Source organism: Garra rufa, chromosome 8 (assembly GCF_049309525.1).
Source record: "Garra rufa chromosome 8, GarRuf1.0, whole genome shotgun sequence".
NCBI lineage: Eukaryota > Metazoa > Chordata > Actinopteri > Cypriniformes > Cyprinidae > Garra > Garra rufa.
In genome coordinates, this window is record NC_133368.1 from 36771510 (window position 1) to 36784377 (window position 12868).

Here is a 12868-nt window from a genome sequence, read left to right on the forward strand (position 1 = left end):
ATCTGATCATCTGAAGCTGCATCTGTGCTATTCTTAATCAAGTTATTTCTCAATACTACTAATTCTGGAAAAAGATTGGTATTGGTGTTTTTTATCGCCTAGTATTACCTAGACATCCCTACTTGGCATGATAATAACATGCTAATATTCAGAATATATTCAAAATATTTCTGTTTCTATGATTAACTGTAGTTGTGACTTACAGTTGAGGTCAAACGTTTACATACACATTGCAGAATCTGCAAAATGTTAATTTTTTTTTTACCAAAATAGGAGATATCATGCAAATTGCATGTTATTTTTAATTAGTACTGACCTGAATATAAAATATTTTACATTAAAGATGTTTACATATAGTCCACAAGAGAAAATAATAGTTTAGATATGACTGACTTGTAACACTGTGTTGTTACCTGAATGATCCCCAGTTGTATTTTTGTTTTGTTTTGTTCATGAGTTCATGAGATTTGTCCTGAACGGTAAAACTGTCTGCTGTTCTTCAGAAAAATTCTTTGGTTTTTCAGCATTTTTGTGTATTTTAACCCTTTCCTACAATGACTGTATGATTTTAAGATCCATCTTTTCACACTGAGGACAACTGAGGGACTCACATGTAACTATTACAAAAGGTTCAAGCGCTCACTGATGCTTCAGAATGACAAACGATGCATTAAGAGCCTAGTGTGTAAACTTTTGAACCGAATGAAGATGTGTATATTTTTCTTATTTTGCCTAAATATCCTATTTTTTTTTATTTAGTACTGCCCTTCAGAAGCTACTTACATGTTTCCCAGAAGACAAAATAAGTAAAATTTACCCTGATTTTCAAATTCAAAACGTTCTCACCACCCCATTACCTTCTGTAATAGTTGCATATGAGTCCCTCAGTTGTCCTCAGTGTGAAAAGATGGATCTCAAAACCATACAGGCATTGTTGGAAAGGGTTCAAATACACAAAAATGCTGAAAAACCAAAGAATTTGTGGGACCTGAAGGATTTTTCTGAAGAACAACAGGCAGTTTAACTGTTCAAGACAAACAAAGAACCAATGCACAACTATCACTAAAAAAAACAGCTGTGGATCATTCAGCACAGCTAACAACACAGCTTTTGAACAGGGTCATTTTATTAAATTAACTTTTTTTTTTGTGGACCATATGTAAACATCTTTTATGTGAAATATCTTACTCAAGTCAGTACTAAATAAAAAAAATAACATGATACCTCTTTTTACATTTTGCAGATTCTGCAAGGTGTATGTAAACTTTTTACTTCAACTGTATGTAATGTTCCTAAGGAAAGTGCTCTTTCTAAAAGCTCAGTTTTACATCCCTTGTTTTCTTGTCTTCTCTCTAGGACGTGCAGAAGCAGCAGGACATGTAATCGGTGATCAGAGTACAGGTGTCAGTGAAACATCCCCAGACACTACCGAAACCGTGCCATCCACATCAGCGCCTTCACTTGGCACCAGCCTGGGCAACAGCAGCGGGAGCAGCAGCACTCCTCCAGGGACTGGGCGGACAGGCACAGCAGAACCAGTCCTTAGTCTGCACTACAGCACTGAAGGCACCACCACTAGCACCATCAAACTGGACTTCACGGATGAGTGGTGAGTGACCAGAGAATCAGCCTTGACCTTAAAACAAAAATAAACACGCCCACAAGCCTCTAAAGAGCATCAGTGAGCATTTGAACCTTCTGTAATAGTTGCATATGAGTCCCTCAGTTGTCCTCAGTGTGAAAAGATGGATCTCAAAATCATAGTCATTGTTGGAAAGGGTTCAAATACACAAATGCTGAAAAACCAAAGAATTTGTGGGATTTTTCTGAAGATCAGGAAAAACAGGAAAAACAAGGATCTAATGAATAATTACTACTAAACAAAACAAACAAACAAACAAAAACAGCTGTGGATCATTCAGGTAACAACACAGTATTAAGAATCAAGTGTATGTAAACTTTTGAACAGGATCATTTTTATAAATTCAGCTATTATTTTCTCTTGTGGATTATATGCAAACATATTTTATGTGAAATAACTTATTCAGGTCAGTACTACATAACAGATAACATGCACTTTGTCTGATCCCTCTTATTTTAATAAAATAATTAACATTTTGCAAAGTGTATGTATACTTTTGACTTCAACTGTATAAAAACAAGTTATAAAACTAGTTCACAAAAACCAATTCATATGAATTGCAAATGTTTGTCTGAAATGCTCTTTGGCTTCATCCTTTATTTAATTGTGAGTATATAATTTTTTAAGAATTTGTAAGAACAATCACTAACTCTTATTTTTCAACTGTGCACAGGAGTAGTCCGACGTCCAGCAGCAAAGGCAGCAGTGTAGGACAGAAGCCGGGAGAGGTGGGTGGGAGCCAGACCAGAGAGGAGCCTACAGGACAAACCTCAGAGCAAAGTGAGTTGACAACCACATGCTCAATGCTACAGAATTTGCATTGTGTGGCTTATATTTGGAGGTTATCTTAACTTTTCTCTCTCATAACCAGGTTCAAGCTCACCCTCAGAGAGTCAACCCACACCCGATGGGGGACAAACTGCAGACAGTGGCACAGAAAAAGCCTCCATCAGCTCTCAAAGCAGCACAGCAGCACCAGCAGAGGGCCTGTCAACTGGAGACACGGCTCGTTCCAATGCTCCTTCAGAGGAGCTCCAGGCTGCTGGTTCAGAGGAGCTGAGCGAACGGTGCAGGAGGAGTGAAACCGCCGGAACAGGTGGCCAGGGTTCGACTCAACCATCCCGCAATCAGGACTCTGATGATAGCGATGACGACCCCATCCTTATCCCTTCAGCCAGGTACAGAGGAGGGCAGGGACAGAGGTATGGACTCTCGTCATGTCAAGATGTTTTTTGATGCCATTCATCACGATGTGTAGGAAGATGAAATGACAGACGGGAAGTCCCATAAAACATGAGCATATTTGTAAAAGTGTAATAGTGTTTATCTTTTTAGACCGTTATAAGTAAAATGCTACTCTTGTCATTAGATTTAATTACAGAGGATCAGCTGTGGGTGATAGGATGATAAGGTATTGTAATGTTTCTGAGATAGCCACTAATATAATCTAATTGCAAGGGGTGCAGATTTGATTTACTTTTTATTAACCTGGTATTCGTATTGTGTGGCTGTATAAAATATGATATTAACTATATAATGTATGTAATTTAGTAGTTCCTATTAACTATATTTCTGCCTGAGAGTGTACAAAATGACCCTTTGGTTAGTTACTAACCAAGTAAACTAATTTCTTGCATGAATTTACCAGCTACCTTAGGTATAGTTGTTTGGAGTTCAATAACTATTCAGATTTTCATTTTAAAAAAAGTTGAACAGTTGTGCTATTTGATATAGAACACCTTTTCCACCACTGAATAAAAAATAAAAATGGTAATTGCGACTTTTTATCTCACAATTCTGACATTTTCTCATAATTGTGTGATTCTGACTATTTTATTTTCAGAAATGTGAGATATAAACACACTTCTGACTTTTATCTTGCAATTGTTACTTTTTCTCAGAATTGCAAGTTTATGTCTAACAATTGACTTTTTTTTCTCAGAAATTAGATATAAACTTGCAATTGCGGGTTATAAAGACAGAAATGTGAGATATAAACTCACAATTCTGATTTTTTTTTCTCAGAATTGCAATTTTATATCTCACAATTGACTTTTTCTCAGAAATTAGATATAAACTCACAGTTGTGAGATATAAACTCACAATTCTGACTTTTGTTTATAGTTTAAAAAAAGTTTATATCTTGCAATTCTGACTTTTTTTCTCAGAAGTGTGAGTTTATATCTCTCAATTTGGACTTTTTTTCTCAGAATTGGGAGTTTATATCACAATAGTGACTTTTTTTTGAAGAATTGCAAGAAATATTTGTGATTGTTTTTTTTATATCTTGAAATTCTGACTTTATAACTCACAAATGTGAGTTTATATCATGCAATTCTGAGAAAACAAGTCAGAATTGTGAGATAAAAAGTTGCAATTCCATAGCCTAATATTTTTGTGGAACCCGTGATAAATTATTTTCAGGATTCTTTGAACAGAAAGTTTAAAATAACAAATGTATTTAATAAAAATAAAAAAATATTTGAAATAGAAATCTTTTATAGCATTATTAATGTCTCTTTTGAGCAATTCAGTCAGCTTCCAAAAAAAAAAAAAAAAAAATACACAGATAATATCACAAATCTGAGCTTCCACCACTCTTTACAAACATTGGTGATTGATGATTCACTCAATAAAAGTGTTGTTCTCTTAAAGAGACTGTTACTAAAATACAGCTATAAGTCACACTGTAATTCCATGAATTATCAGCTAACTAATAAAATAAATAATAAAACACATCATTATGAATTTAACATGCACATGAAAATTAATGCTTTTATTGTTATTAGGTCATGATAGGCGAATCACTATTGACATTGTCTGCAAAAATATATATAAAGATCAAATATTATCTGTTTCACACAATGCTTGCAAGTAACTGTAATACTGTTTCAGCTTGTGAAAATGTGACCATGGACTAATATTATGTTGAGCTGCTGTTGAGTTGTAAAGTGTTTTAAAGTCATTGTGCATAAATTATTTTTCATGAGCATTGCTCTGCATGCTTCGTCTTCCACAGACGCTCTGCAGCGGCTCGGATCCAAGAGCTGTTCCGCAGAAGAAAAGAACGGCGAGAGATGGAAGAGAGTGAGACTCAAAATATCAGAAGACCCTCTGTCAAGGTGGTGTACAAGGGCCACCGCAACTCCAGAACCATGGTATGTTGTCTGTTTTTTCTCATGCATATTATGCAAAAGAAAAAGTAGCTTTCTGTTATTTTTTTATGAAACAATCATGTTTTGAAAGAAACTAATCACAGACATTTCTCTTTACTGACCTGGCTGTGCGTGTAGATTAAGGAGTCATGTTTCTGGGGGAATAACTTTGTGATGAGCGGCTCGGATTGTGGCCATATCTTCATCTGGGACAGACACACGGGAGAACACCTGATGCTGCTGGAGGCCGACAACCATGTGGTCAACTGCCTGCAGCCTCACCCTTATGACCCCAGTGAGCAAAAAAGATACCTAAAAACAATTAAAGACCCATTAAAGATTGTGTTTTGGATAATCACAATCAATCATTTGGTCTGACTTTGTGTTTGCAGTTCTTGCTTCATCTGGAATTGACTATGACATCAAGCTGTGGTCGCCTTTAGAACAGTCACCGTCATTTAACAGAGTCCTTGCTGAAGAGGTATAGACAATGTTTTCTGTTTAATTTTGTGAATTAACTGTTTTGGTCCTTCGGACATAAATGTGTATTTAACGTGCCTGTACTAGCACAGACCTGTTGTTGTTTTTAGATATAAATAAAATCCCCAGTAGAGGGCACTAGAGCTCTAAGCACGGTTTTCTATATATGAAATCAGGGCATTTTAAGGCAGTTGCACTGGTATGTCTGTGCTGTAGCTACAGGAGTGAAGTGTCCATTTGTATAAATGCAAATGTGAATAGTAGGCAACTTGTGGATTTAATTTCCTGATTTGTTTGTGCTGTAGGTGATTGCTCGTAATGAGTTAATGCTGGAAGAGACAAGGAACACCATCACAGTTCCAGCTTCCTTCATGCTCCGAATGCTGGCATCATTAAATCACATCAGAACAGGTGAACTTCCTCATGTTCGTTATTTAACTTACTGACTGTATACATACAATGAGATCACACTAAAAAACTTGGCTTTTTCACTTAAAGGGACAGTTCCCCCTAAAAATGAAAATTCTGTCATTAATTACCCACCCTCATGTCATTCCAAACCCATAAGACCTTCGTTCATCTTCAAAACAAAAATTAAGACATTTTTGATGAAATCCGAGAACTAGAATAATGACTTTATTCAACAACTTTCTTATCTTCCATGTCAGTTTTCAACACACATTCACGAGAGTACCACAACGCATTAAGGTTGAACCACTGATGTCACATGGACTATTTTAAAAATGTCCTTGCCACCTTTCTGGGCCTTAAACATGTTAGTTGCGTTGCTGTCTATGCAGGGTCTGAAAGCTCTCAGATTTAATCAAAAATACCTTCAATTGTGTTCCTAAGATGAACAAAGGTTTTACAGGTTTGGAACAATGTTGAGTGTATGTAATTAATGACAAAAATTTGGGTGAACTATCCCTTTAATATGGAAGCCCATTTCCGCCATGTAAGAAAAAATAATCATGCCTTAAAAAGTCATAATTATGATCTACTAAGTCGAAATTATTACTTCAAAAGTCATCATTATGAAATTCATATTTATATTTTGGCCACAGGCTTGCCTGTGTGTGTGTATATTAAGCAGTGTTGTGCAAGTTACTTCCAAAATGTAATGCTTTATATGTTACTAGTTACTGTCTTTTAAAAGTAATTAGTTACATTACAATATTACTGTCTCTAAATTGTAATGCGTTACACTACTTTTAAGTTACTTTTGAGTTACTTTTATCAAAATATCCACAGATTATAAAATGCCAAAATATAAGTTTATAGCTGCTCATTATACATTAAGTTTAGGATAGCTAGCATAAAATTATAAAAACATATTTAGGTAGGCCTACCGGTATGTCTATTAATGTTACGTTTAGGTTAAACATGGAAAAGCACAAACTGCATTAATACATTCATGAATAACACCGGTAAATAAAGCGAAGTGTTATAATGTACAATCATTAAAGGAAAGGAGGTGACGTGAGGCCAAGTATGGTGACCCATACTAGGAATTTGTGCTAACCCATCCAAGTGCACACACACAGTAGTGAACACACACACCGTGAACACACACCCGGAGCAGTGAGCAGCCATTGCTGCGGCGCCCGGGGAGCAGTTGGGGGATCGGTGCCTTGCTCAAGGGACTCACCTCAGTCGTGGTATTGAGGGTGAAGAGAGTGCTGTACATTCACTCCCCCCACCTACAACCCCTGCCGGACCTGAGACTCGAACTCGCAACCTTTGGGTTACAAGTCCGACTCTCCAAGCCAAAACGAATGACGGTAAAAGCGAAACTAAAAGCAAACGCGTTGTTCTCACGCAGCCTACCTCTCTCATTCGGCATCAATCCAATTAAATGTGTCCATATTCGTGATGTATTTGAATGCCAAACTATTATGTAAACCAAGATTTGTACTTAACGCGCTTATAAAACATCCTCCATCCTCACATGAGCAAATATGTGTTTGGCCCGAGCTCAGGCTGAACGGCACTACGCAGTACGCACTATTTAATTTTACCAGCGTTTCTATATTTGATTGACTGTATTTTATTCTTATAATTAACTTACTGCAACTTTTGCAGTGATGTGCGTGCGTGACGCGCCGGCGCAATCGAATAGCGGAACAACTCCGTCATTTTTGGTCATACAGATCATTTAAAACTGCAGTGTGCTTACTTTTATTTCTGTCATCTCAGTTTCCTTTCCGTGAACTTTCGTAGAGCGCCGCTCCACACAAAAATGAACCAAACGCAGCAGCACATGTCACTCAGTCTTTTCCTTTCATTTTGAAAATCTATTAATTGGGCTATTTATGTCAGATATATTTAGCGTATTCATTCATTTTATATACAGACTATGATTTAATAAAAACAGATTTTGTCATTTTTAGCTTAATTGTCCGCTGCATTTTTTTCTCTTCTCCGACTCCGCAGCTCTCTTCGTTAGTTTAGTGTTAGTGGCACCAGTCCAGGTGTTTCCAGGAGTTACTCGTGCTATTTCTCCATAACGGGAGTGTGTCCATCTCACAAATGTAGAATCTGTCTCTGCAGTCATCTCAACCATCGAATTCCAGCAACAGGAAGACAAAATATTTTATTCGTGGACTTTTTTTAATTTACAAATTAATTTTGAGTTAAAATATGTTGATGTAACTTGCGTTACTGAGATTGTAACGAGTAATATTATTACCCAAATTGTATTAGTAATGCGTTATATTACTGCGTTACAGCAAAAAGTAATAAACTACTGTAATACATTACTTTTGTAATGCGTTACTCCCAACACTGATATTAAGGGTTGCACCAACTAACCGACTAGTCGACTTTAATGCTCTGCCATGACGCTTTAGGCTTGACGTTGACTAGACCATTTCAAGGATGTAAACAATAACAAGCGCGTTGGAACGTTACTGCGCATGTCCGGTCCTGAAACATTTCCGGTAGCGCTATTTCTCCGATCTGTCAATACGAACACATTCTTTTAAAATCTAGCGAAGCTTTAAGTTAAGTTAAGGTAAAAAAGTTAAGTTAAGGTAAAAAAGCTGCTCATTAACTAATCGATGCTGCGTGCGTGTACACGGGAGATTGCTAAAAGCATATCACATGAACGGAAATATTGTGAACATTTATTCGTACAATGGATGTCATCAGTCTGAAGCAAGCAGTGCAACTTACTTCATGTTTTGTTCCCAAGATATCCGGAGGTTGTTCGTGATTAATTTACTTGCATTGCGTGGTCAGTCTGTATTTCTGTTTAAATATTTGTTTTCATTAGTACATTACTTTTCACAATACATATCGTTCCAAACAACGCTAAATGTATGCTATTAAACTAAGCGCTCGATGCTATTATTACGTGTTGAATTCATTTCAACATGTGTTCAACGTTAGTTTGGTCAAGTTTGTTGCTGTGGAACAGTGCAAGTGGAGGGTATGAATGCTCCGAGTCATCATGTGATCACAAATAAACAAGATCGTCGCAATTCAATGCTGGCTAACGTGTTTTACATAAACCTGTATATCTGCAGATTAATAAATGCACACACAAACACACATAAATCATTCATATATGTTTTTATGCACGTATTTACTGTTCACACCCACACAAATTATATATATATATATATATATATATTCATGTGAAAATGAATACTGGTGTAATGTAAAGGCTGATGCTAATTCAGCTTTGCACAACATTTTTTATAATAGAAATCATTTAAATAATTAATCATGTTAATAAACATAAAATACTTATTTCAAAAACATAAAAAAAATACTTTGTCCAAACTTTTGACCAGTACTGTATATAAACAAAAAGCATTCTCTCACTTTCAACTGTTTTTATTTCCAGCACATGTATTGATATGTAAATATTTGTATGAACATAAAATGCTTCAACAAATGAAAGAACAACAACTGAAACAACATTTGAACTGAAATGGAGTACAAAGGGGGAACAAATGTCAAAAGCAGGAGTCTGTATCCGGCCTGGTCATCAGTCGCTTTAAGTACTACACTAAATTACTGAATACTACACTCAAGTTCTCAATCACATCTGGGTGTTGATATGGTCAGATGTGGTTTGTCACTGCAGGATGATCAGCTGTCGTTGGGTGTCTACAGATGATGGCTCTCCTTACACTGCCTTCTCAGATTTGGTGACCCTTCTGTATTTCTGCAACTGTTTACATCAGTTTAGAATACTTTCTAGAAAACAAAACAAAGGATATTAGCCATCATTATGAAAATGTATATAACATTTAACCAATTCTATGGGAATTACAGGGAGCTAACAAATTTCAGTATTACACTGTATTGTCAGATTTAGTGACCCTGCTGCATATTTACAACTGCTTACATCAAAATGCTTCCTTGACTAAGAAACAAATGATATTAGAAATCACCTGTATGAATTGTTTACATTATATAAGGATAAAAGTAGAAAAACAATTATTTAATATAATGCACAAAATAAAAAAAAATAATGCTATTATTGCTTAATACGTCAGTACATCTTGGAATTAACATTACCAAAGCTTATGTGATGGAAAATAATATTTCCCATAAACATTACGTTTTGTAAACTACTGCCGTTAACTGTTACACAATACGACATTCACGTACTTTCATGTTACTCACTGCATTTGTCAACTGACAAAATAACTAGACAACTAATATGAATTTAACCCACATAACACTTAGCAATAAAACAGAAATAAAAAAACTTGCCTTTTTTCATTAACGTTACACACGAAAGCTAGATGCATATGTAAACAATGACAAAATGCTACTTTAAATTATACGGCATCATACTTGAAGAGTTAACGTAAAGATATACAAATAAACTGATTAATTAAAAACGATATTTACTTGCCTGAATCGAAATGTGCGCTGTATATCCTAGAGTTGCTTGTTGTTATCCAGCCTTCTCCTTCACTGCCGCAACACGGGTACGTTTCGCGGAAATATACCGTTAAACACATCTCAGAATGTTAGTACCGCCCCAGAGGGAGCACACAACCACCGAACGACAAGGATCTAATTTTAATTTAGACATTTAAGCAGGATGTTTGTATATATATGACCGCAATCCCACTGTTCATAAAGCGCTTCTCGGCATTGTTTTGAATGCGCTGGACCACTAACCGGAAACGTCCTGGGACCAACGACGTCACTTCCTTAAGCCGCCGAATAGCGCTTGAAATGGTCTATAGAGGGCATAACAGGATAAGAAGTCTTTGAAGTACGCTCTGTTTCAAAACAGCTAAAAGATAAATAAATGCATACTCCGAAAGTGCTCCACAAGATATTTTATTATACCATCCTAATGCTTAAAATTGAACAGGAGAATGCACGTTTTAAACAGCTTGTAATTGCCGTTCTAATCTAATGCACTGCGTTGTAAAGCACACAGATAGTCTACAGACAGCAGCTCGTACATTATGTGCAGATCACGCACTCAATCATTCAAAATGAATAGTCAACACTGTTCTATGATTTCTCTGTAATATAGCTTGGAAACTGAAAAGTTCTAGCATATATATAATTACAACCCACAGATTTATTTTTAGGCTAGCATAGAGACGCTGCCAGGTAGAATTAATTCACATACACAACCGCTCTCTCACTAATGACTTTATATAAATGTAATCTTTACAGTGCTACTTTATCTGTATCTGATTTAGAACGAGCAGAAATCTGAGAGAAATATAACGACCCAAAGACAAAATAACTGATAAAAGCAAAGTATTATAGGAGCAATAGACATGTAGGCAGCGCTGTGTCATATGCCATAGCTGTGCACAAGGTGTTCGAGTCTCAGCTCAAGGTTTAGGCGTATTTTGTTAAATAATGAGGTCGTAAGTGACTAGTCGACGTCAACTCGACTTTTATCACATAAATGTCAACTTTAAAAAATCTGAAGTCGTTCAGCCCCTAATATATATACACATTTCATTGTCACAAGCCACATTCTACTCTAATTGCGACTTTTTATCTGGTAAATGTCACTTGAGTATGTCATAATTTTGACTTATTATCTCATAATTATGACTTAAGTGTGTCAATTTCAAGTTCAATTAGGACTCGTAATTGCGACTTTTAAGTCTTTTTATCTCATAATTATAAATTGTCATAATCTCATAAGTCATCATTTTTATCTTGTAAATATCACTTATATAATAATCTCATAATTATGACTTGTCAATTTCGACTTTAAGTCATAGTTGAGATTATCTTGTAATTATGACTTAGTCATAATTTAGACTTTTTCACGTAATTATCACTTAAGTCATAATTTTGATCTCATAATTAAGACTTAACTATGTCATAAATTTGACATTTTAAAGTCATAATTTCAATTTAGTAACTTTTTATCTCATAATTATGACTTTTGTAAATTTCAACTTTATAAGTCCTAATTGAGTTTATCTCGTAATTATGACTTATATATGTAATATTTTTTTCTTACATGGCAGAAATGGGCTTCCATACATTAAAGCTGGAAAAAAATAAAAAAAATAAATGAAGTTAAAGAAGTTAATGACCAAATGAGCAATATTTTAAATTCTGAACAATTTCTAGATCTTTTATCAAATATGTAAACTACTGTTAAGAGTTTGGGGTCTGTATGATTTTTTTATTTTTTTTATTTTTTTTTAAAGAAAGAAGTTGGAGGTAATACTGTTATTAAAAGGCAAAACACCAAATACTAAAAAAAAAAAAAAAGTCTAATTATCTTTTAATGTCATTTCAGAAGAATAAAATCTAATTTGTTAATGATCATTACACTGCTTTTTTTAACTGACCAGCATTTGTCAGTGGATACTTACTCTAGCATTTGGTTTTACCACCTTGAACAGGTGTCTAAATGACTGATCTTTCTTCCTCTCCCCTTCTGTTATTCTCAGACCGCGTGGAGGGTGATCGTTCTGAAGGCTCCGGACAAGAGAACGAGGATGAACAGTAGCCCCCCTGCTACAAGTGAATGGTTTTTTGCTACAGTGCACTTGAGCATTTGAGATTTGTACAAGTTACAAAATAGAGTATTTCCTTATTAGTTGAGTTTTTGGCATTATTATTTTTTAATGAGACTTTTCTTACTAATTACTCTATGTGAGAGTAACCTGCGTCTGGGGAGTTCATGCAAACAAGATGACGTGTAAGAAATGAAAAGACGTGACTAGCCGGCTGGTGCTTGAGAGTATTTAAGTGCAATATTAATTTGTTAAATCAAACGGTTGAGCTTTCGAACGGTGTTAAGTGTGAAATCTTATTGTAGCCTCAAATGAAGAACTCAGATGTTTGTATACCATGAATTATGCATGTCAAACATGAGTTTGCCGAAAACAAGTTCTCTTAGTCTTTACCAATGTTGTGTATAAAAATGGCTCTTTTTTGTCATTACTAAATTTTGCGTTGCACAGGCGTCTTCTGCCTAACCCCAACTACAGGTACTACTTGCAATATTTCATCCAAAACAGCCATTACACATTGTTACACTGCAGAATGTTTATAAAAGTTTATTAAAATGAGAACCGATTTTGACTCAGTCTATACATAAAACCCACTGCTGTCTAGCCAAATGGCTCTA

The 12868-nt window shown here is 35.4% G+C and overlaps 1 protein-coding gene across 7 annotated transcripts in view; it reads left to right on the forward strand.

The window, feature by feature from the left end:
* Positions 1–12333, forward strand: part of dcaf6 (ddb1 and cul4 associated factor 6) — a 49158-nt gene extending 36825 nt beyond the window's left edge. For 4 of the 7 annotated variants that reach the window (XM_073845498.1, XM_073845502.1, XM_073845504.1 and 1 more), the window contains 9 exons: positions 1357–1609; positions 2316–2422; positions 2514–2844; positions 3012–3053; positions 4662–4800; positions 4936–5092; positions 5190–5278; positions 5583–5688; positions 12186–12333. In XM_073845498.1, the coding sequence (XP_073701599.1) occupies positions 1357–1609; positions 2316–2422; positions 2514–2844; positions 3012–3053; positions 4662–4800; positions 4936–5092; positions 5190–5278; positions 5583–5688; positions 12186–12244 (1283 nt within the window). In that variant the 3' untranslated portion in view covers positions 12245–12333. The remainder of the gene's footprint in view (positions 1–1356; positions 1610–2315; positions 2423–2513; positions 2845–3011; positions 3054–4661; positions 4801–4935; positions 5093–5189; positions 5279–5582; positions 5689–12185) is intronic. The other 3 variants (XM_073845499.1, XM_073845501.1, XM_073845503.1) reach the window with 3 other exon arrangements.
* The last annotated feature ends 535 nt before the right edge of the window (positions 12334–12868 follow it).